The sequence below is a fragment of the Colletotrichum gloeosporioides genome, assembly GCF_011800055.1.
Source record: "Colletotrichum gloeosporioides strain Lc1 chromosome Unknown consensus_17, whole genome shotgun sequence".
NCBI classification, from domain to species: Eukaryota; Fungi; Ascomycota; class Sordariomycetes; order Glomerellales; family Glomerellaceae; genus Colletotrichum; species Colletotrichum gloeosporioides.
This window is the reverse complement of record NW_025544662.1, coordinates 776,183-796,666: the sequence shown is the minus strand read 5'-3', so window position 1 is coordinate 796,666 and position 20,484 is coordinate 776,183. Positions and strand designations below refer to the sequence as shown.

Sequence of the window (20,484 nt, the reverse complement as noted above, 5' to 3'; positions counted from 1 at the left end):
ATAGCTATAGACNAAAATAATAAAGTAGGATAATAAAATTAACTTAGTTATATAGCTATAGACCCTCTAGCTACTTTATATACCTCCCTCTTTTATTTTACTTCTTAGTAATAAAGTTTTTTAAGAAGCTTTATTATAAATATAAGAAGGAAGTTCTTCTATTTTATTATAGTTAAGATTAAAAGGAGGCTTTATTATAAATAAATAGTTTATAAATATAAATAACTTAGGGGTAGCTTTATACTTATAGATCTACTTATCTACTATATTTATAATATCCTCTATAAAGTTTAGTATTTATATATAACTTTATTTTATAGTCTACTAGTTAATCTTTAACCTAATAATCTTAATATTAGTATATTTATTACTCTTCTAATACTTTTTCCTTTTTCTTATCTTATAGCTAAACTCCTTATAAACCTCTTTATTAATATATAAGTACTCCTTTAAAGTATCCTTATAGTAAATATAGTTTATATAAGGTTTACTAGATATTAAAATATATTTAAAATATAGTTTATAGACCTAAGTATTAGTTAAATTATCCTTAAGAGAGTAAGTATAAGCCTTATAGTAGTTATAAGGGATAGTATTATAACTTCTAAAAACTTAAATAAAGAAGCTATAGGATACTATTAAATAATTAGGATTAAGGACTTTAGTTACTTAGAGCTTATAAAGAGTTATAAGGCTACTTATAATAAATACTTACCTATAGAGGAGGTTAAGAGAGGTATTTAAGTAGCTAATTATATATAATAAGTACTTTATACTTATTAAGTTTTATTAGAATTATTTTATAACCTATTTTATAGATATAGAGGGTATAAATAGGCTGAAGTCTATTTTATAGTATATATTATAAGGTTATAGAAGTTTAAGTTTATATTAGATAAGGTTTATAAGTAACTATAAAAGAACTTATTAACTAAATAGTAAGAGATAATAAAGATATATAGTAAGAACTTATAATTAAATTTAAGTTATTTAATATAATATAAAGAGGAGAGTTAGACTTTATATTAGTTAGTTACTTTTTAGAGTTAGTTAGTAGTTAGAACTTATAATAAGTTAGAAGGTATTACTTTTAGAGCTAGTTAGTATTTTTAACTATAATAAAGAAAAGTATAAAAGACTTATTAATTAATAAAGATATAAGTTTTATAGATTTAAAATATAATAATTATTTATTTAGGGGATAATATAGATAGGTTATTAATAAAGGAAGGAAATACTACTTTAATAGCTTATAGAGGGGATATAAATAGATAAGTAAGTAGAGTGATTAAGGCTACTAATTTAATAGTAATTATATTTATCCTCTTATTTTAAGCTTTAATTTACTTTAGTAGCTATTTTTTATTTTATTTTTAATAAAATAAGTAATTATAGCTACCTACTTATATTTATAAATTACTACTATTTTATTTATAACTTTTACTTATAAACTTTAAGTAAATAACTATATAACTACTATTTATATCTATAAATTATTACTAAGTAACTATTATACTAATTACTCTTACTTTTTCTATCTTTTAATATACCCTCTATATACTATATTAATACTACTCTCTCCCTCTCTTTTTCCTTATTTTACTACTTATATATTATACTATAACTAATTATATCTATAAAGTATATACTATACCTTTCTTAAGAACTATTATATCTTTACTACTACTTAATTTAATTAATATAATATCTATTTAAGAAGGAGCTTTTATTAAAGGTTTTATTAAGACTTATATAGTTAAGTAACTTATTTAATTTAAGTAGACCTTTAGGACTTTAATTTAGTTATACTTTTAGGTTAATTATAAGAGAGATAAGTTACTTAAATATATTAATAGAACTACTATTTAGCTAGAGCTTATATACTTTAATAATACTTCCTCCCCCTTTAATAAGGAACTAGTTCTAGCACTTATATAGCTATAACTAGGAGATATTAAGTTATAATAGCACCTCCTTAATAAATAGGGATTAGTAATAATCTACCTAAGATACCTATAGTTAGATTTAAAGATATTTAAAAGTATTATAGGTATTTATAACTTCTAAAGTATTATTCTTACTATTATTATACTAAGTAGTAATAATATTATAAGAAGCTTTATTATAGCTATATATTATATTAATTAGAGAGTTAGGCTAGCTTTAAGTTTACTTAGAGGCCTCTTATTAATAAACTACCTTATAGTTAAAAGTATATAATAGTACTACTTTATCCTCTTTACTAAACACTTTATAATACTATTTAGTGAAATAAACTAAGTATAAGCTAGAATACTATTAGATATTTTAATAGGATAGATATTTATATATAATAACTACTAAGAAGATAGAGAAACTAAGAATAGACTTATTATAATCTCTAGAAATATTAAGCACTTCTTTATTAGTTTCTTATTATACTCTTAATAAGCCTTATTCTAATAGCTTACTATCTTAAATATCCTATAAGTTAGCTTTATATAGTACTTTAAAGTAATTATACTTAACTACTTTAGGTATTTTAATAACTTTAGTAACTTTAGTAATTTAGATAGAGTAGTTTAAGATATATTAATAGACTAGGTCTAATATATTATAGCTAAATTTAATAAAGTCTTATAGAGTTTTAAGTACTAGAGATTTAAGTTTTAATAGCTTATAAATAAACTGAAGCTATTATAAGAACTAATTAGTCTACCTACTTTAGAGGTTATTATAAAGTATAAGAGACTATATAATAAATATTTAAAGTATAATAATAAAAGGAAACTTTAAAACCTACTAAGTGAGAAATAGCTAACTCTATTAGTACTAAATAGTAGGTTTATACTAGTAAATAGATCCTCTAGAAGTAGCTATACTATTTAGACTTAAGATATAAGAGAGGTAGTTATTATTAAACTTAGAATAATAAGAAGATAGGATATAGCTATCTCCTATATAAAATACCTTTTATAGTAATTTAAAAGAATGAGGATAGTATACTAATTATCTTATTTCACTAAAAGTACCTCTTTATAAACTTAATTTATTTTTAAAACTATTTAAAGTAGGCTTATATACCCTTATAGCCCTATTAGAACTTTATAGTTTAAGGAAGTTAGATCCTATTAAGCTATAGAATACTATAGTAACTTAAATCTTAGTTTAAAGAGTTCTTTATAGACCTAATTTACTATTAGTTTTAATAATTTTAGAAGATAAGCTAGCTAAGATCTTATTATATTACTTAAAATACTAGTTAATTTATATAATACTTAAAATATCCTCTATATAAAAGACTTCTTCTAAATTAAATATCTTACTATACTAATATATTTTATTATAAGAAATACCTACTATAAGGTTTAGATTTACCTACTAAATACTATATTATAAGATATTAACTAAGAAAAAGAGGGGGCTATTAATATAAACCTCTTTATAGATAAATATAAAGATAACTTATAGAATTCTAATATAGTTATATATTTCTTATAAGTTAAGTAAAGCTATTTTATTTACTTAGTAGTAAACTAAACTAATAAGAAAAGCTATTTTATAGATTTAAACTTTAATTAGTAGAGTAACTAGAAATTTATTAATATTATTAAAGCTTTTACTACTTAGTATAAGCTACTTAAAGTACTTAAGGATTTTATTACTATCCTATTATAATATACTTAAGTAGTTAATTTAATATAATAGTTTAATAGTTATAGTTATAGAGTTTACTATATTAATTAGGTTTATTACTTTATTATAGAAAGACTTCTTAATACTTACTTTAGTAATAATATTACTATTAATAAGAGCTTCTATTATTAGAGCTTTTTATTTCTAATTAGTAGGTATAAGTTATAAATTATTACTAAGTTTTATAGATATAATTTAATTTATAGGAACTTTTTATTTTATTTTATAATATAAATAGTAATAGCTTATTTAAGTGAGATAGCTATAAAAGGAACTATATAATTATCTTTAGAATAACCTTTTAGTTTACTTCTATTAGTAAACTTACTTTAAAAGCTTATAATATTAGTTTAGCCTTTAGTTATTATTTTATCTTTATTAAAAAGCTTAGCTTCTAACTTTTTAATTTTAGAGGGGTATAGTAATTATAGTAAGTTTATATTTATAACTTCTAATTATAAGAGTTCTATCTTACTATTATATAAGTTTCTAGCTCCTATTTAAGGCTTTATAACTATAGGTAACTATTTTACTTACTCTCTTAAGTAGCTTATTCTAAAGTTAGTAGTAGTTAATTAAGTAGTATATATTAACTAGTATATTAATTTTTAGACTTAAATAGAAGCTTATATATTACTTAAGACCTATATTTATAGATTTTTAAAACTAAGAGGATAGTAAGGATAAGTATATTATAGATTAAAGTTTAAATAAGATATTACTTATATAGGAGAAGTAGAAGAGATTTAAGATTATAGGAATACTTATTATAGGTTTTATTAGTAAATATAGTACTTTTATATATATATAAGTATATAGGGAATTATCTTTTAACTTAGAAAGCTAGAAGGAAGATAATTAGAGATAATTAGAATAGAGTTTAGTAAGTTTATTAGATTTTTTAGTATTTTTAGCATTTAGAGGTTAGATTATTAGCCCCCTTTAAGAAATAAAAAGTTAGCTTAGATATTATTATTAATCTTAATAAATTAGAAGTAGAATTTACTTATTTTTTAGTAGATTTTTAAACTTTTAATCTTATTCTTTTTATTTTAGATCTATAAAGTAGATTAGAAGTTTTTTCCTTTTTTTTTTAAGATTATAGGCCTTAAAACTATAGAGTTATATAGCTATAGTAGCTATATATGCCTGAGGGCGTGTATGCGCTGCTGCATTACATAGCTCTCGGCTGCTGGGCCTACGACTATTTCAGTAGTCTGTTCTCAGCTGCATTTCTCTCAGCCGGGGAAATTCCAGCTCTGTGAGGTCCTCGTTGTCGCGGCCCTCGTTGAAGCCTATCTCAACGTGCTTGGCATACAGTTGCCGCCGTACGGGCTCAATGGCACTCAGTATGGCCACAATTGCGGTCTTATATGACGGATATGAGACCATCTCCGTCGGCTCCCTCCATAGAAACGGTGTCGCGAATTCGAACCACAGCTTGTTCACCAGCATGCATCGCAGGAGAACCCCGCCGCGGCAGTAGTGATGAGCACTCCAGTCCTCTTCATCGTCGTCATTGTCGTCTGTGTTGTCATGGTCTTGGCGCTTTTCGTCGCTCGTATCGCAAACCTCGCCGCCTCTAGATCCCGTTGAGCCCGTGACCGTGCCATGATTCTCACGCAAGGCCTCCACAGGGCGATCCTTCCAGCAGCCCTGCCAGTCCATGCTGATGTAGTCAAATATTTCCGAGAGGATGAGGTGGTTACTCAAGGCGCGCTGGGCTGCCGTGATGATTGTATGGCTGTGGTCGTCTAGGTTCATGGCTGCCAGTGCTGGTGCCAGGACGTGTGAGGATTCTGCCATGATTGGAAATTGGAAAGATGGAACTCGGGAATGGAGGGAGCCCAGGATCGATGGTATGTGCTTTAAGGTCTTCAACTTCCAAGCTCCCAGGAACAACAGTCGCGTCAGTCGAAGCGGCCTCAAATGTTATGTTGCACGTAACGTGAGTCATCACGTAAGCTCGTATCCAAGCATAGACTTACTGAGGTTGCATCGTTGTGTGACTGGTTAGTTTGATTTCGTATGTGAGTGGTGAGGCCAAAACCTGCGCTAGCTGCATTAGATAGCACAGCCTGGGACTTTGGTCAACTACTATGATCTCGGCCCTGGTTGGAAGCTAGGAACAACGGAGTGTAGACTGTAAAGTTCAGCTTATAAAAGCCCAAATAAAGCAGCTGTGCATGGAAAGCCTGTTCATGCAAGAACCAAGTACGAGAGGGTACACTGATCGCCTGTCTATGAGCCAATAAAGCAAGCATATGTAAGTTTTTGTTCTCTGTCATCAAGCTCCTTTCATGATTAAAGCCTACAAAAAACTTTCGATTCAGCTGTCGCTGGGTTTTGCGACATGCCATGAGCAAGAAATTCCTTCCATTGGATTATGAATGAGAGTTTCCCTTCCAACCTTCTCGGGAAATGACGTACTTTGGAGTTATCGGTTAACAGTCATACAAATAACAGTTATGTCGGAAGACGTTCCACGAAAATTAGATAAAATTCATTTACAATGCAGCTCGATTATGCTTAAAAGTTCTTCATTTCCCGTGAGTTGTGAAAATATCGTAGCGTATATTGAGGTGGATGCTAGGTGATGCTTGCATCCAATGTAATTGCCGTGATCCTAAAAGCCTTCATCGTTTATCCGAAAACGTTCCGACGAAAGCCAAAATGCCAGTCATGAAGCGAAAGTAGAAACAGAATATCTCCCAAGTCGTTAAAGAAGCTCACGAGGATGGCGGCGCGTATTCTTGGACGAATTCTCACGGAGCCACTCGATGAAGGTCTCCAGCGTAAACGTCTGAGGCAGCGAGTCTCCGCCATTCAAAACTGTGTCTGTGTCTGCCTTGGAGGTTACGAACTCCGATCCTGTGGATAGACAGGCTGAGGATGACACAGACTGGGTTGCTTGGACTGTAGGGCCGGTCTTGGGCGTAGCAGGGAGGCTGGCCGAGCTAGACGCGATTGCGGTCTCGGTGGTTCGCGAGGTGGGAATGACCGTGGCGACCTTGGTGGAGAGGGTACCGGCAGGTTCTGATGGCGTCGTGGAAGGAATGGGAACATGTACCGTTGAGTTGGCGAAAGATCGACTAGTTGCGTTGTTTACCCATGGTTGACCGGATGGCGTGGTCGGGGCGGTGCTGGTGGCGGTTGCTGCTTCTCCGTCCCTGAACAGCGCGGGGCCAGGGATAGTGTAGTTCTGGATCGGTGTTTTGTAGGGGTTGAATAAAATGCCGGGATCAGTGGGGGTGTACAGTTCTTGGGCTCGAACCCCCTTAGGTTCTGCTGTACCGGACCCGGTGACCTCAATGTTGAAGCATTGAGGATAGTTCTGAGCACCGCCTTCTCGGAACGAGCCGTGAACAGCGATGGTCTCGTGACGAAAGACATAGCTGCCAGCTGCGAGAGATTTCGGAACGGTGGTGACCCAAGTGTTGTTGTTGTTGACCATAGTCCTAGCAGCCCATTCCTGCGTATCAAAGTTGATGCCAGCCTCGTCTATCTTGACAAATTCGAGTGTAGTCTTGTCAACATTGGTGCAGTCATCAGATGGACACCTGGCAACATAGGTCATCATGGGGCCAAAGTGAGCCCATCGTGTCCAGTGAAACTCGACGGTTCCGCCAGCAGACACTTTGACAGTGGAGTTGGCGGAGACACCATTCTTCTGGCAAATAATGTCAGGAGACGTGTAGTTCTCGGGCGCAACAAATCCACTGTCAAGATTTTCAGCAGACCAGGCAGCTAGCTCGGGAAGCTCCTTGCCATTCTTTTTGTCATAGTAGTAGCTGAGCTGATAGCCGGGATGCTCTACGCCGTCCGTTTTGAAGCTGTCAACGACGCCGTGGCCCGCCACGACGCTAGCGAACAGGCCGACAAATGGAAGGAATTGCAGCATGGTGCAGAATGAAGTTGTGAGATACAAGAAATTGAGACTAAAAGAGCGGATGGGCACGAGACCCAAAGAGTAAAGACTGGTGGAACGAACGTGAACAGCGAAGTGATGCACAAACACGGCTTCAGAACGTACTCTCTTTTGCGAAGAATATCCAGCAGGTTTAAATCTTGAATGACGTTTGACTATGCGGCTTCGCATCTTACTCAAAGAATCTCGCTTGTAAGTGGGTTGCATGAAGCAGCGGCACTGCTGCAAGACGAGGAAATTCAGTTCTACTCAAGCGAATGGTGGTGAAACAGCAGCGCGAGTATCGCGAGGCACAATTTCTGTGTCTATCTAGCAATAAAATCTCCGATAGGTCAATGTGTGCACAAATTGGATGTGGCTGGGCTCAAAAGATGGAAGATGGGTCAATGTGTGACATTGTTCTAGGCCTCTAGAGTTGCGCCTTGTAACTACGGCGCTAAATGACTCCATATTCTACAGATGACCAGCTAGCATCGGCGCATACATTGCCCCAATGTGGTCTAAAAGCCGGATCTGATCTTATCAATTAAAGGCTCAGGGTCGTCCAAATGTGAAACTGACACATTAAACACCCTGAAATTCGATGCCGGGCTTCAACCAGGTGACACACATACAAAAAGCCACATCACAGGATAGATTTACTCTATCTAGAAGGTATATCGTCCGGAATAACGTTCTTTGATGGAGCTGTGCTCAGATGGTTTCCAGCCTCGCAATCCTTCCTGGCTAATGCTGGCCTACTTTGGTGGGTATTCGGCCAACAAGCCGTCCGAGGCGGTCGTATATCTCGGGTTTCACTTGCGTGTATCGCAGCAGGAACCACCCATGCCTAGTAATGTCCGATCGCGATGATCCCTAATTTTAAAACCTACTAAGCCCGCGTTGATCTTTGACAGCTAGCTTTAAGATGCAGACTTGGATGGATGGATTGTCTAGACTCCGAAGCAAACCCTTCACACAAGTGACGCTATGATAGGCCACTATCTATGCTCTCAAGTGGCCAGCGATTCGTTCCACTTCGTCCCGAGAAAATCCAAGTCTGACCATGGCGTACTTCTCAAAACCTCCGTATTTAGCTTCCACATGCATTGCGAATAGTTGCCAGGTCGATAATCGGAGACTGCAAAGATTGTGAAAAACAGGGACATCAAAGTTGCAATTGTGCTCTTCTATCGCCCGCTGAAGCAAAAGCTCACGGACGGGCTCCGAACCAATTCGGGTGATCATGTAGTCCAGAGCAATCGTCTCCGCATTAGCGCCAGCTAGGGACAATAGGAAGCCTGCAAGAATACCGGTCCTATCACGGCCAACTTCGAAGCAGTTATGGGTTAGTAAGAACTCAAGACCACGGAGATGTCAGGGGTCGCAACTCACGCGCGCAGTGGAAGAGGAATGGTTCCTGTGGCCGATCTCTGACGTGTTCAAGGACGGTCTTCATGGTTGGTGCGTATATATCCATGATATCCATGTACATCTTGCAGTAGCCTTCTTCGCCACCCCCACTAACAAAGTCGTCGATGTCAACAGTGTTGCTGTATGAATTTGGGATCCACGTTATGTCAACACCAGGTACATCTGGTTCCGGATACCTTTCTCGCTCATGGCTCGTTCTCAAATCGAATATTTTCTTGATACCGAGTTGACCCGCAATTTGCTGTTTGCCGACCTCATCAAGGCTTTCGAGAGCTCCAGAGCGAAACACATAGCCTTTCCGAAGAGGAGTACCCGGAACCAACCCGACGTCCCTGGTGTTGAATGTACCGGCGACGTTTATGAAAGGGGGGCGAGAGAGAACAGCCGAAAGGAACGGCTCTGCTACGGGGAATCGTACGTCAGTTTGGGCGTGCTCAAGTAGCTGCGCCGGCGAATAATCGGAGTCGGATGCCATTTCAGATATGACGACGAGATGATGAAGAATGCCAAGAAAGAGCAGCTGTTCACGGAGCTATTTCCTGATGGGATAAACGAAAAGCCTTTGATATTTAAGGAGAGCCGGAGACAGACCGGTCAAGGATGAGAAACCGGAGCTTCGGCGAGTGCATCAATCCGCCCGTTCCGCTCCGGTCCTCCGCGGAAGCCGAAACAGGACCGGCTCCAGTCAATAATATCAGCGCGATGCCGCGGAAACAATGGAAATGATGCAAAGGTTCACTGGAATTGCATGGTTTGTTGCGTAAATTGCCTCGCCGGTGCGAGTGCGATTATTTCACAGTGTGATAGTCATCCATTCTCCATCAGCAACCTTCCTTACTTCCGGACCTATTGAATATGGAGAGGGGCATAAAGCTAGCAGTTGAGGAAAGGGTTTCTTCTTAAGCGAATTCGCCAGCACTGAATTTCGTTCCTCTATCATCTAGTTATGCTCAGCGCTGCCGCAAGTGCAATCAAGTTAATTTTGCCCCCTATACTTATTAACTTAGTGATCTTTTTCTTAGGCTTTAATTATTAACTAACTTATAAGTATAGTAAGTTAAATATTATAGTAAATAATATTATTACTACTTCCTAATTAGGTAATAAGTAAATAAAGTTATAATACCCCTAGTAGCTTAAAGTAATTCTAAGGTATTATTACCCCCCTCTTTAACTAGTTCTTATTTAATTAGAGGGTCTCTATAGTATTTAGTATTATTAAGAACCTCTATAATAAGAGACTTAATTTAGTAATATTAAAAGTCCTCTTATAGTTAATTACTATTACTAGTATAGTGAAGATATTAATAGTAAGTTAGGAGAGTTTTAGGAAAGTTTTTATATAGTCTATCTATTACTATACTAAATTAGAAATAGTTTCTAGAAGTTAATAGAAATAGAGATTAAGTTTATCTATCTAAAGTAGTATCTAATAATACTAGTTATTAACTTATTACTAATAGTAAATATCTTCTATATCTTTAGTATTAAGATTAATAGGAAGTATACTAGCTTATTAGCTTAATAGTAAGATCTTATTAAGTTAATAATATTACTAATTAAAGTACTTTATAAAGATACTTAAAGTTTTCTTAATCTATCTCTTTTAGTAATCCTTACTCTATATATCTCTTAGGTATAAGATATTATATAATAAATATAGAATAATTATATTAGAGAATAATAGTAATTTTCTAAGAAATTTATAGTAATTAAAGAGCTTTTATTATACCTATTTAATATTATTATAGAGGAAGGTTTATTACTCTTTATTAAAAGTCTTAAATTATAAAGTAGATTATAAGACTAATAATATTTAATCCTTCTATATATAAATAGGTAAAGCTTAAATATTATACTAATAGTGTTAAGCTTAGTTAATATGTTTTTAAGATAGCTATAATAACTAAAAAGTACCCTTATTATTATTATTAACTTTAAGATTAATATTAGTATTATAATATATCTTCTAGTTAATAAAATATAAGAGAAAGTATTTAATACTTATTATAACCTCTTAAAGTTAGCTATACCTATTATTAATACCTTAGCTTTTATACTACTTTATCTAGTAATAGAAAGGTTTAAGGGTTATTAAGATCTTAATAAGGACCTTCTAATTATTAATAGAGAGTAAGTCTAATTTTAATATATACTACTTAATATTATTATTATTATTATTAACTAATAAGAAAGCTTAAATCTCTACTTTCTTTTTTATAGCCCTCTTAATTATTAGATATATATTATTCTAATAGGTATTATTATTTAGTATAAGCTAAGCTTCTTAGTATAATTTAGAGAAGATCTAGAAGTTAGAGCTATTATTAATCTCTATTACTACTTTTTAGTATTATTCTATTTATTATAGAGAAGTTTATATAAATTTAATAATATTTTAGAGCTAGTTAATAGGCTTAAGATATTACTATACCTTTAGATCCTTATTATACTACTCTATAAACTAATAATAATCTAATTTAGTCTTAAGAGTCCTTTAATTCTTATTAAATAAGAAGGCCTAAGCTATAAAATTAAAGATATAGTTATAATACTATATATACTAAGTTTAGATATCTATCTCTATTATCTTTAGGTTAATCTATTAGTAGAAAACTTAGAAGTAAGTATTATTATTTATAGTATTATTAGTAACTATTACTCTAATATAGTCCTAAATCTAATACTAATTAATAATACTAATAAAGGTTTTTATAAAACTTTTATTATTATAGTTTCTATAATATTAAGGGAAAGCTAGAAGATATAACTATAAAGTACTTTTATTATTAATAAAGTAACTAGTAACTACTATAAAGATATAAATATTAAGTAAGGACTATAAATTAAATAATAAATATATCTTTAATATTACTAAGTAGAGTTTAGCTATTATAAAAGTTTTACTATATTAGAAGAAGTCTTAAAATTAATCTTAGATAAAGTTTTAGTTTTATAAAACCTTATTAATAACTTCTATACTATAATACTAAAAGATCTACTAGAAGAAGATATTCTTAAAATAAGTAAATAGTAGATTAATAGAGATAATAGAGGTAATATAGAGGTTTTTAAGGGTTATAATTTTAGTTTTTAGGATATTAATATTAATATAGTAAAGTCTTTTATATAGAGATAATATTAATATAAGAGGTAAGAAAGTAAGAGTAATACTATTAAAGTCTTTATCTAATAGAAGTGAGATCTTATAGATATTATAGCTACTTTAATATTATTAAAGTATGATTTATATAGTCTAAAAGTTTAAAATAATATATTAAAGTAAGTACTCTTATTTAGTAGTAGTAATAAGAGTACTAAATAGCTATAAAGCTCTTTTTATATTATATTACTAATAACTCTAAAAGGAGGTACTAGCTTAGCTTTATATAACCTTAATAAAGAAGTAGCTATAATACTAAATCTAGCTTAATTAACCCTTATTTTACTTCTATAATAACTACTCTTTAATTATATACTTCTAATTACTTATAATAATATAAGGTAGGTTATTAATTATAGGATTTAGAGGGGTACTAATAATAAGGGTAACTATAACTTAAGTTAAGATTTAAGTATAAGAGGTACTTAAAAATATATATATATTAGTAGTAGATAAGGAGGTAATAGTACTAGTTAATATTAAAAGAAGTATAAATATATAAATATAAATATATAAGTATAAATAATAAGGAAGATATAGGATAATAAATATCTTTTATTAAAGATAGCTAATTATAATACTCTTTATACTATTTAAACTACTATAATAACTTCTACCCCCTTAGAAAGTTTTAAAAGGATTACTTAAAGTCTAGTATTTTAAAGGTAGTTTATAAAGTATTAATTAGATATAGAGATATTATAATATTAGTAATAGTATTATATTTTAGTAACTATATATATTAGAATAAATAAGGCGCTAACTAATCTATAGCCTCCTATTAATTAGATCTATTTATAAATAAGATATTAAGTTTAATAATTTAATTAAGGGGTGATAAATTACTTACTTAGGTAGTGGTGATAGCGTCAACTTGGCTGATTAGCTTGTATTACTTACTAAGTGACTTGCACTTGCGGCAGCGCTGGTTATGCTGCTTTGCATCAAATCTGGCCAGCTCAAAGTCCAATCCCCCGTTTCTTTCCTCTTATCCCAAACGCTTTGAGCCAACACGCTCGGCTTATCCGCCCCGAAAATAACGCCTTGGGTATCAATAGACTCCAAAATTAGCTTTCCTCGCTCCTGAAGATCAGGCGTCGTAGCTTCGCATGCGGCAATGAACCCAGCCCATCCGATACTGGTAGCAAAGTCATGGTCGTCCGCCGTCTCCTCTAGACAGGGTTGTATGTAATCCAGAGTCTTGCGCACGGCATCTTGGATGACCATGGCGCTCATGTTGTACACCCTGCGGTAGAAGTAGATTATCAATGCCTGATGCATCGCTAGTGTCAAGGACTTGATGACTGGGTGATCAACGAGCCTAGCGTCCCTATTCATGAGTTCCCGAGGTCTGCTGGGTCCGTTTTGATTATCGGAAGAATCAAGCGACCACGACCAGATGTGTTGCTCCAGCATCTTGACATGTCTTGACAGACCTGCCGAGACGCGAGGGTCGTACAGTGCGATAGCCTCCAATTTGGCCTTCTCGTTGGCAAAGCTGATAGTCTGAGACAGTAGAGTCATCAGGGACTCGGGCACGCCATAGATATCAGGGTACATCGTGATAGGCCAATGGCCCGAGATGTCAAGGTGAATATCTGCGTATCCAACCTCGGCGGGCTTCTCGCGAGAGATGTCGAGGTCGGCACCGAGAGAGTCTTCTGCGATACGGAACTTGCGGAGCGAGACGGCCATTTCGGTTGCTGCTTGCGCCTGGGCCTGTGCTGATAGGGCTTGGCCTGTCTTCGGAGCGTTGTCGCTAGATATATCTGTACTTTCTGCAATCACACGCAGATGTGTGTAGACGTGGTGGAGAACACGAAGGTTGAATGATCTGGGCATCGATAAACCTCGAAGACGGATCAGTCGTTCGGCGTCGAGGAGGAAGATTTTGACCGCACGGGAGCCGTTGTAGAGTACCTATGCAAGCATTAGAGCAACAGGTTGATGGATGAGGGAGCGGATGAAATACTGACCGAAACCATAGCCGTGGCAAGGATTGCCATGAGAATCTCATTGTACTTGGATTGGCTGGGCTCGTCCGACTCGCTTTGTAGTGCCATCTTCAGATGGGATTGCGCGCTCTTTTGGTAGTCCAGACCGACCTCCAACCACTGGGATGCTGCCTTCTCATCCGCCTTGAGAGACCTATGTAAGTGGAAGGCGCTCCTAGCCAGCAAGGTACAGAGAATACTATGTCTGGTATGGGTGGTAGTGTTCCAAAGAGAAAGCTCGGCAAAGGTTTCTAGTGCGCAAGGCAGAAGCCACAGCTGCCACGGCGATATTCTCATGCCCTTGACAGAAGATAGTGAGTCAATGGACTTGTAGTATCGTAGAAGGGAGGCCGCGTGCGTTGGTAAAGATGGTGTGATTCCGGGTAGGTTGTTAGTGAATGGCGTGGAAACTTTGCGCGGTATGGGTAGGCTCATGTCCGATGGTGGACCGGTGATGTTATTGGTATCTTCTTGCACCCGGTCAGTGTCTTGCTGTTGTTGTTCTGGCAATCGCAATTGGTTCAGCTCTTGTTGGTGTTCTGGGTGATGACTTTGGGCTTGGTCTATATGGGCCATAGCAGGAGTCCGTGGTGAGGTGGGAGAGAAAAGCAAGTCCAATGCTGAAAAGGAACCATCCATTGACATCATATGGCTGAGGCTTCCTGTGCCTTCCCCATGCATCCATGGTTGGCCGAGGTTCATCATGGCGTCTGTACCAAAAGCGTCAAAATGCCCAGGCAGAAACGATGGTTCTATCGCGATATGGTCGTCATGAACGGACCATGGCTCAATGACCACTTCTTCAACGTCATCGTCCAGCAGTTCGCCGCCGACGAGATCGGGCAAGGCTTCTGCTGGTGATGAAGTCGGAGAGCTCTCCGACTGTTGCAGCAGAGGGGAGGAGGATGTGTCCGAATTCGTGATGGAATCGCCTTCGAACGCTCTGAAAACTCCAAATGGACCGTCTAAACACACTTCATCCACGCCGTGAACGCTCTTCTCGTCGAGGTCGAGAACAATGTCGCCAGCCGAGCGATCGCCCATGCTCTCGACAATCTCGACGGCCATCGAGTTGCGTTCATCCTCGGTGAAGAGCGGGTATCGGTACGACGTGCCACGGTGCGAGGAGGAGGCATGCTTCTGGTCGCCCGAGGCCGAGCACAGCGGATCTGGAACCCACAGGAGCTGGCCGTCGTAGCCTTCGCATACGAGATTCAGACGGCGGCAGGAGGAACATATCGGGCGGGCCTCGTCGCACTTGAGATGTCGGCTTCTGCAGGTACGGCAACCAGTAAACGTCCTCGACCGCGGGACCCTCTTTGCGTTATTGCTTGCTGTTGTCGACTGTGGCTTTCCCCTAGGTGGCTTCTGGCTCTGCTGGTTCTTCCGGGTGGCCGCCCCGGAATTACTGGGCCCTCTGCTTCTGGTCGTGGCAGGCATTGTCGATGAGGTAAGGCAGGGCAAAGCGAGAGACAGAAACGGTAGATAGTCGTATTGCGTGCTGGTTGTTCTCAGGAGGCAGAGGCGAGGAGCATTTCAGGCTTGTATTCCCGACTGGCCTGATTCCAAGGCTTCTTGTCGTCACTTAAAGGAAAGTCAGCGGGGAAACTGGCGGAGTCAAGATGTCGTCGTATCGCGGGGTTTCGATACTGGCGGAGTCGCTTTCTGGAGACAAGCCAAGAGCGTGTTGCAGCGATCACGGGGCAGTTGTGTGAAGTGAGAAGAATCAAGATACCAGATTTGGCTCCTTTTCCCCTGCCTTTCAAAACGAGGAAGGTTTCCGCGACGTACTTATCGGCGCTAGCGGATGTGGGGAAGCCACTTCATGGGGCCGGACCGGACTTTCTCGGTCTAGGATGATGCCGGAACGGCGACCCGACCATCGATTTCCCCAGGATTTTAGTCATGGGAATGCTTCATGGCTGTTCGGGAATGCCGTTGAAGTTATGCTCCTTCTTTCACAGCCCAGAATGGGAAGAAGACAGTGCCGAGAAGACCCACCATTTGATGGGCATGCTTGCGCGACGAGCTGAGTTCCTGGACAGCTCGTGTAAGTCCACAGGTGGCTCAAAAGCTTTCTCGAACCCAGAGATCAAGATCGGAGGAGTTCCTGATTTGCTGAGTTGTTTCTAATATTCGACTACCAGGATTTGAACAGCAGAGTCATGATGGCCAGTCTCCGACATTCCCACCCACTTACCCTGGCAGCTGCCACACGGCGTTGCCCTCAGCAGAAATGCAGTGTTCGCAGGTTTTCTGCCGCGGTATTTCCTGCTGCCTTCCAAGGCGAGCCCTCTGAGCCTAGAGTTGTCACTGCCTCGGTGCCTGGACCTAAGGTGAAGGAAGGACTTGCGAAGCTGGAGCAAGTCTTTGACACTCGCAGCGCAAACACACTTGTCGACTATGAGAAGTCCATTGGAAACTAGTAAGCCAACTCCATGTATGCCTTGGACGACTTCTTGCTAAACCGAACCAATTGAAGTCTGGTGGATGCCGATGGCAACCAGTTTCTAGACGTGTAAGTCTGCCTACTTTGCCTACTGAAGGCCTTGCTCTGACCAGAACCGTTTTGCAGTTTCGCACAGATCGCTTCAATTCCTCTCGGCTACAACAACCCAGAACTCAACAAGGCGTCAACCAGCCCAGCAATGATCCGAGCAATCGCCAGTAGACCTGCACTTGGAAGCTTTCCTTCAACGGACTATGCAGAACTGCTGAAGACCGGCATTCTGAAAGCGGGCCCCAAAGGTCTCAACCAGGTCTTTACTGCAACAACCGGCTCCGATGCGAACGAGACAGCGTACAAGGCGGCCTGCATCTGGAAAGGAACACAAGAGCGTGGTGGGGCCGACTTCAGTGCCGCTGAGCTGGAGTCCGTCATGGTGAACCAAGCACCTGGCGCCAAGAAGTACTCCATCATGTCGTTCCAAAAGGGCTTTCACGGTCGCCTGTTTGGTAGCTTATCAACGACGCGAAGCAAGCCCATCCACAAGCTTGACGTACCAGCATTCGATTGGCCCGTTGCGCCTTTCCCTCAGTTGAAGTATCCTTTGGACCAGTTTGCTGCAGAGAATGCGGCTGAAGAGAAGAGATGCCTCGAAGAAACAGAGCGTTTGCTGGAGGAGGCCAAGCAGACAGTTGCGGCAGTGGTCGTTGAGCCTGTTCAATCAGAGGGCGGCGATAACCATGCTTCGCCAGCTTTCTTCCAGGGTCTCAGGGAGCTTACGAAGCGCAAGGGCGTCTTGCTGATTGTTGATGAGGTGCAGACTGGTGTCGGAGCGACTGGAAAATTCTGGGCTCATGAGCACTGGAACTTGTCTTCGCCGCCGGATATGGTGACCTTCTCCAAGAAGGCCCAGGCTGCAGGCTTCTACTTTGGTGATGCTGGCTTGCGGCCGGATAAGCCCTACCGTCAATTCAACACTTGGATGGGCGACCCTGTCCGAGCGCTGTTGTTCAAAGCTATCTACGGAGAAATCCAGAAGAATGGCCTGGTTGAGCATACTGCAAAGGTTGGAGGATATCTGTTTGGCGAATTGGAGAAGCTGGCGAGCAAATACCCGCAACACGTCCAGAACCTCCGTGGCAGAGACCGTGGCACCTTCATTGCTTGGGATGCGCCCAGGAGAGAAGAAGTGCTGGCGCTCGCCAAGGCTAGAGGTGTTAACATGGGCGGCAGCGGTGACGCCGCCATTCGCTTAAGGCCAATGCTGGTGTTCCAGAAGAACCACGGTAAGATAGACGGCCATCATTGACTTGGAGAGAACCATGCTAACTTCGAAAATAGCTGATATTTTCCTTGAAGTGTTGGAGAGTGTGTGCAAGCGGCTATCGTAGGCTCAGTAGGCCACGGGAATGGGACCATAAGATAGAAAAGTTCGGTGAAAACTTGGCGCTGAAATAATCAAAGCTATGATGGATAGTTCTCGAACGACAAAATCACATTAGAAGATGTTGAAGTGGACCAGCTGAACACAATCATCGTGAACAATTGGTGTGAAAACCACGATGTTGGCCGTGACGCAATGAAGTAGTGGATTGTGTAATTCGACAGGGCGCGTAGACAGCTACTGCATTGGTAATCTGGACCCCCTGTACCACCCCATGTTTGGAAGGCGAGCCCGAGGTGCCCGTCGACGCCATATATATCCAATTGCACATGCCAGGACACAGAGCTTCAAGCAAGGTACATAACTCAATCTCTCCTCATGCGCTTTCACCCTCAAGTGCTGTTCGCTACTCAAGTTTTTGAACCTATCTGCTACGAAAACGACGCAATGGCAAAGATCTTTCTGTAAGTCTGCTGTCCGGTAATCAGTAACAGACTGACACAAAGCCCCGTGTAAGTGCAACCAAGCGCTAACCAGAGGTCCAGGACCGGAGCCACAGGCTACATTGGCGGCACTGTCCTGTCGCTGTTGACCAAGTCCCACCCTGAATATGCCATTAGAGCACTCGTCCGCGACAGCGCAAAGGGCAAAATTATTACAGGCACATTTAAGGACGTAGAGGTCGTAGAGGGAGATTTGGACAGCGCCGACGTTTTGACTCGGGAGGCCTCCAGCGCCGATGTTATTCTTCGTGAGTTTCGGCAGGCTATGCGTTCAGTGCATTGTTCGGATTGCTGACGACGACTTCCAGACCTGGCCTCAACTGGCCACCTGAAGAGCATCGAGACTATTCACAAGGCCCTCGCCTCTGATCAGAAGCAATGTAAGCAATTCTCTAATGTTCTTGCTCCAGTAGCCGCTGAATTCGATCGATTGAACGCATGCTCATTTGCGTACTTGGGTAGCACACTGGATCCAAGTTTCTGGTGCCAGTGCTCTCGCCGCGGCCGAGCTGGCAGACAAGAACCGCGCCCCCGGTGACGGCAGCGACCTCGTCTTCAACGATCTCACTGGCATCGCCGACATCCGCTCGATCATCCAACGCCACCCGAGTCGCGCCGTCGACAACTACATCCTCAAGGTCGCGGCCGAAGAATCGAAGATCAACACTGCCTTGGTCTTCCCGCCCACTATTTACGGCCAAGGCCTCGGTCCCGGCAACAAGCGCAGCGTCCAAGTCCCTGCACTGGCCAAGACGACGCTGGAGCGCAAGCGAGGCATCCAGGTCGGCAAGGGCCTGAGCCGCTGGGGCAATGTGCACGTTGAGGATGTCAGCCAGCTGTTTGTGAAGTTGGTTGAGAAGGCCGTTGAGGGCAAGACTGATGCGCAGGTCTGGAACGAGAACGGCCTGTATCTGACTGGGTTGGGCGAGATCGTAAGTCATGATTTCCTGTGCTACCTTTGTATTTGTTTTCTTGCTAATTGTGTTTCGTGCAGTCATTTGGCGAAATCTCAAAGCTTGTCGCTACGGCCGCCGCGAAGAAGGGCCTGATCCCCTCAGACGATGTCGAGGTCCTCGGCCCCGAGGATGCAAACACTCTGCTACCCCATGGCGCTGTACTCTTTGGAACCAACGCGCGCAGCGAGGCAGTCAGGGGCAAGGAGTTGCTCGGATGGGCGCCAACGGGCGAGAGTCTGCTGGATGAAATTCCTAAGGCGGTGGAGCGCGAGGCCGAGGTACAGCGAAGCAACCTCTGAACAATGTCATTTTCTGCACAAATCTAAAGCTTGTAGATAGATAAAAATCAAGTCATTGTCATATCACATACAATACACTCAAGCGACGCAAATAATCAAGTCTGACAGTATCACGATTCAGCTGGACTACAGTCTCTGATTTCTCATGACGTGGAGCTACCCTGTCCGCAGATGGAGGGGTAATTCAGGGACCACGCCAGTTACCACACCCCTTATCGCCAACGATGGTGGGGTTAATACCCCTCATTCCAACTAAGCTGCTTGTTGCCCCTCACCATCAAGGGGGCATCTATCAGGAAGGTGTCCGCGACGAGTCTGGTCTCTGAGACACGTTTACAGATTTGGATCAGGAAGACAATCGGAAAGCTATCGACTGGACAGATATGGAAGGTGAATCTTGAATTTTAGGGATCATTTATGCACCAGTCGATTCTTCCTGGAATCTAAATTGATGTGAGTTGAGCTCTCCACTGCGGGGGAGGGGCAGTACGTCGTATGCTCTCAGCACCCCGGCAGGCCACGCCGATGCTGAGGGTAAAGTGCGTCACAAGTCGGAGTAAAGGCCTTCTGCTGAGGCCGAGTTCGGTCGTCGATGAGATAAATCGTAGCTTGGATCTTACCACATCATATCTGAAATGAAGAGCCTGTCTTGAATATCTCACAGTTGGCTTCACAGGTTGCTCATCTCCGCCACTTCTTTCTCTCTTGATTTACCTTGAAATA

The 20,484-nt window shown here is 39.7% G+C and overlaps 6 protein-coding genes across 6 annotated transcripts; 2 read left to right on the top strand and 4 right to left on the bottom strand.

The window, feature by feature from the left end:
* Window positions 1-4,884: 4,884 nt before the first annotated feature.
* GCG54_00011147 (uncharacterized protein) lies at window positions 4,885-5,481 on the bottom strand (the record flags this gene model as incomplete). Its single annotated transcript, XM_045411056.1, has 1 exon — window positions 4,885-5,481. The coding sequence occupies one exon, from the start codon at window positions 5,479-5,481 to the stop codon at window positions 4,885-4,887; it is 597 nt and encodes a 198-aa protein (XP_045268114.1).
* A 913-nt stretch (window positions 5,482-6,394) lies between these two features.
* On the bottom strand, window positions 6,395-7,576 carry GCG54_00011146 (Endoglucanase-7; the record flags this gene model as incomplete). Its single annotated transcript, XM_045411055.1, has 1 exon — window positions 6,395-7,576. The coding sequence occupies one exon, from the start codon at window positions 7,574-7,576 to the stop codon at window positions 6,395-6,397; it is 1,182 nt and encodes a 393-aa protein (XP_045268113.1).
* Window positions 7,577-8,587: 1,011 nt separating this feature from the next.
* GCG54_00011145 (Tyrosine-protein phosphatase) lies at window positions 8,588-9,491 on the bottom strand (the record flags this gene model as incomplete). The annotated part of the gene is made up of 2 exons (XM_045411054.1): window positions 8,588-8,913; window positions 8,978-9,491. The coding sequence occupies 2 exons, from the start codon at window positions 9,489-9,491 to the stop codon at window positions 8,588-8,590; spliced, it is 840 nt and encodes a 279-aa protein (XP_045268112.1).
* A 3,557-nt stretch (window positions 9,492-13,048) lies between these two features.
* On the bottom strand, window positions 13,049-15,613 carry GCG54_00011144 (uncharacterized protein; the record flags this gene model as incomplete). The annotated part of the gene is made up of 3 exons (XM_045411053.1): window positions 13,049-13,057; window positions 13,080-14,099; window positions 14,156-15,613. 3 exons carry the CDS (start codon window positions 15,611-15,613, stop codon window positions 13,049-13,051), a joined length of 2,487 nt encoding a protein of 828 aa, XP_045268111.1.
* Window positions 15,614-16,341: 728 nt separating this feature from the next.
* On the top strand, window positions 16,342-18,010 carry GCG54_00011143 (4-aminobutyrate aminotransferase; the record flags this gene model as incomplete). Its single annotated transcript, XM_045411052.1, has 4 exons — window positions 16,342-16,598; window positions 16,656-16,691; window positions 16,749-17,905; window positions 17,961-18,010. The coding sequence occupies 4 exons, from the start codon at window positions 16,342-16,344 to the stop codon at window positions 18,008-18,010; spliced, it is 1,500 nt and encodes a 499-aa protein (XP_045268110.1).
* A 440-nt stretch (window positions 18,011-18,450) lies between these two features.
* Window positions 18,451-19,761, top strand: GCG54_00011142 (uncharacterized protein; the record flags this gene model as incomplete). The annotated part of the gene is made up of 5 exons (XM_045411051.1): window positions 18,451-18,467; window positions 18,549-18,754; window positions 18,815-18,886; window positions 18,969-19,438; window positions 19,501-19,761. 5 exons carry the CDS (start codon window positions 18,451-18,453, stop codon window positions 19,759-19,761), a joined length of 1,026 nt encoding a protein of 341 aa, XP_045268109.1.
* Window positions 19,762-20,484: the final 723 nt, after the last annotated feature.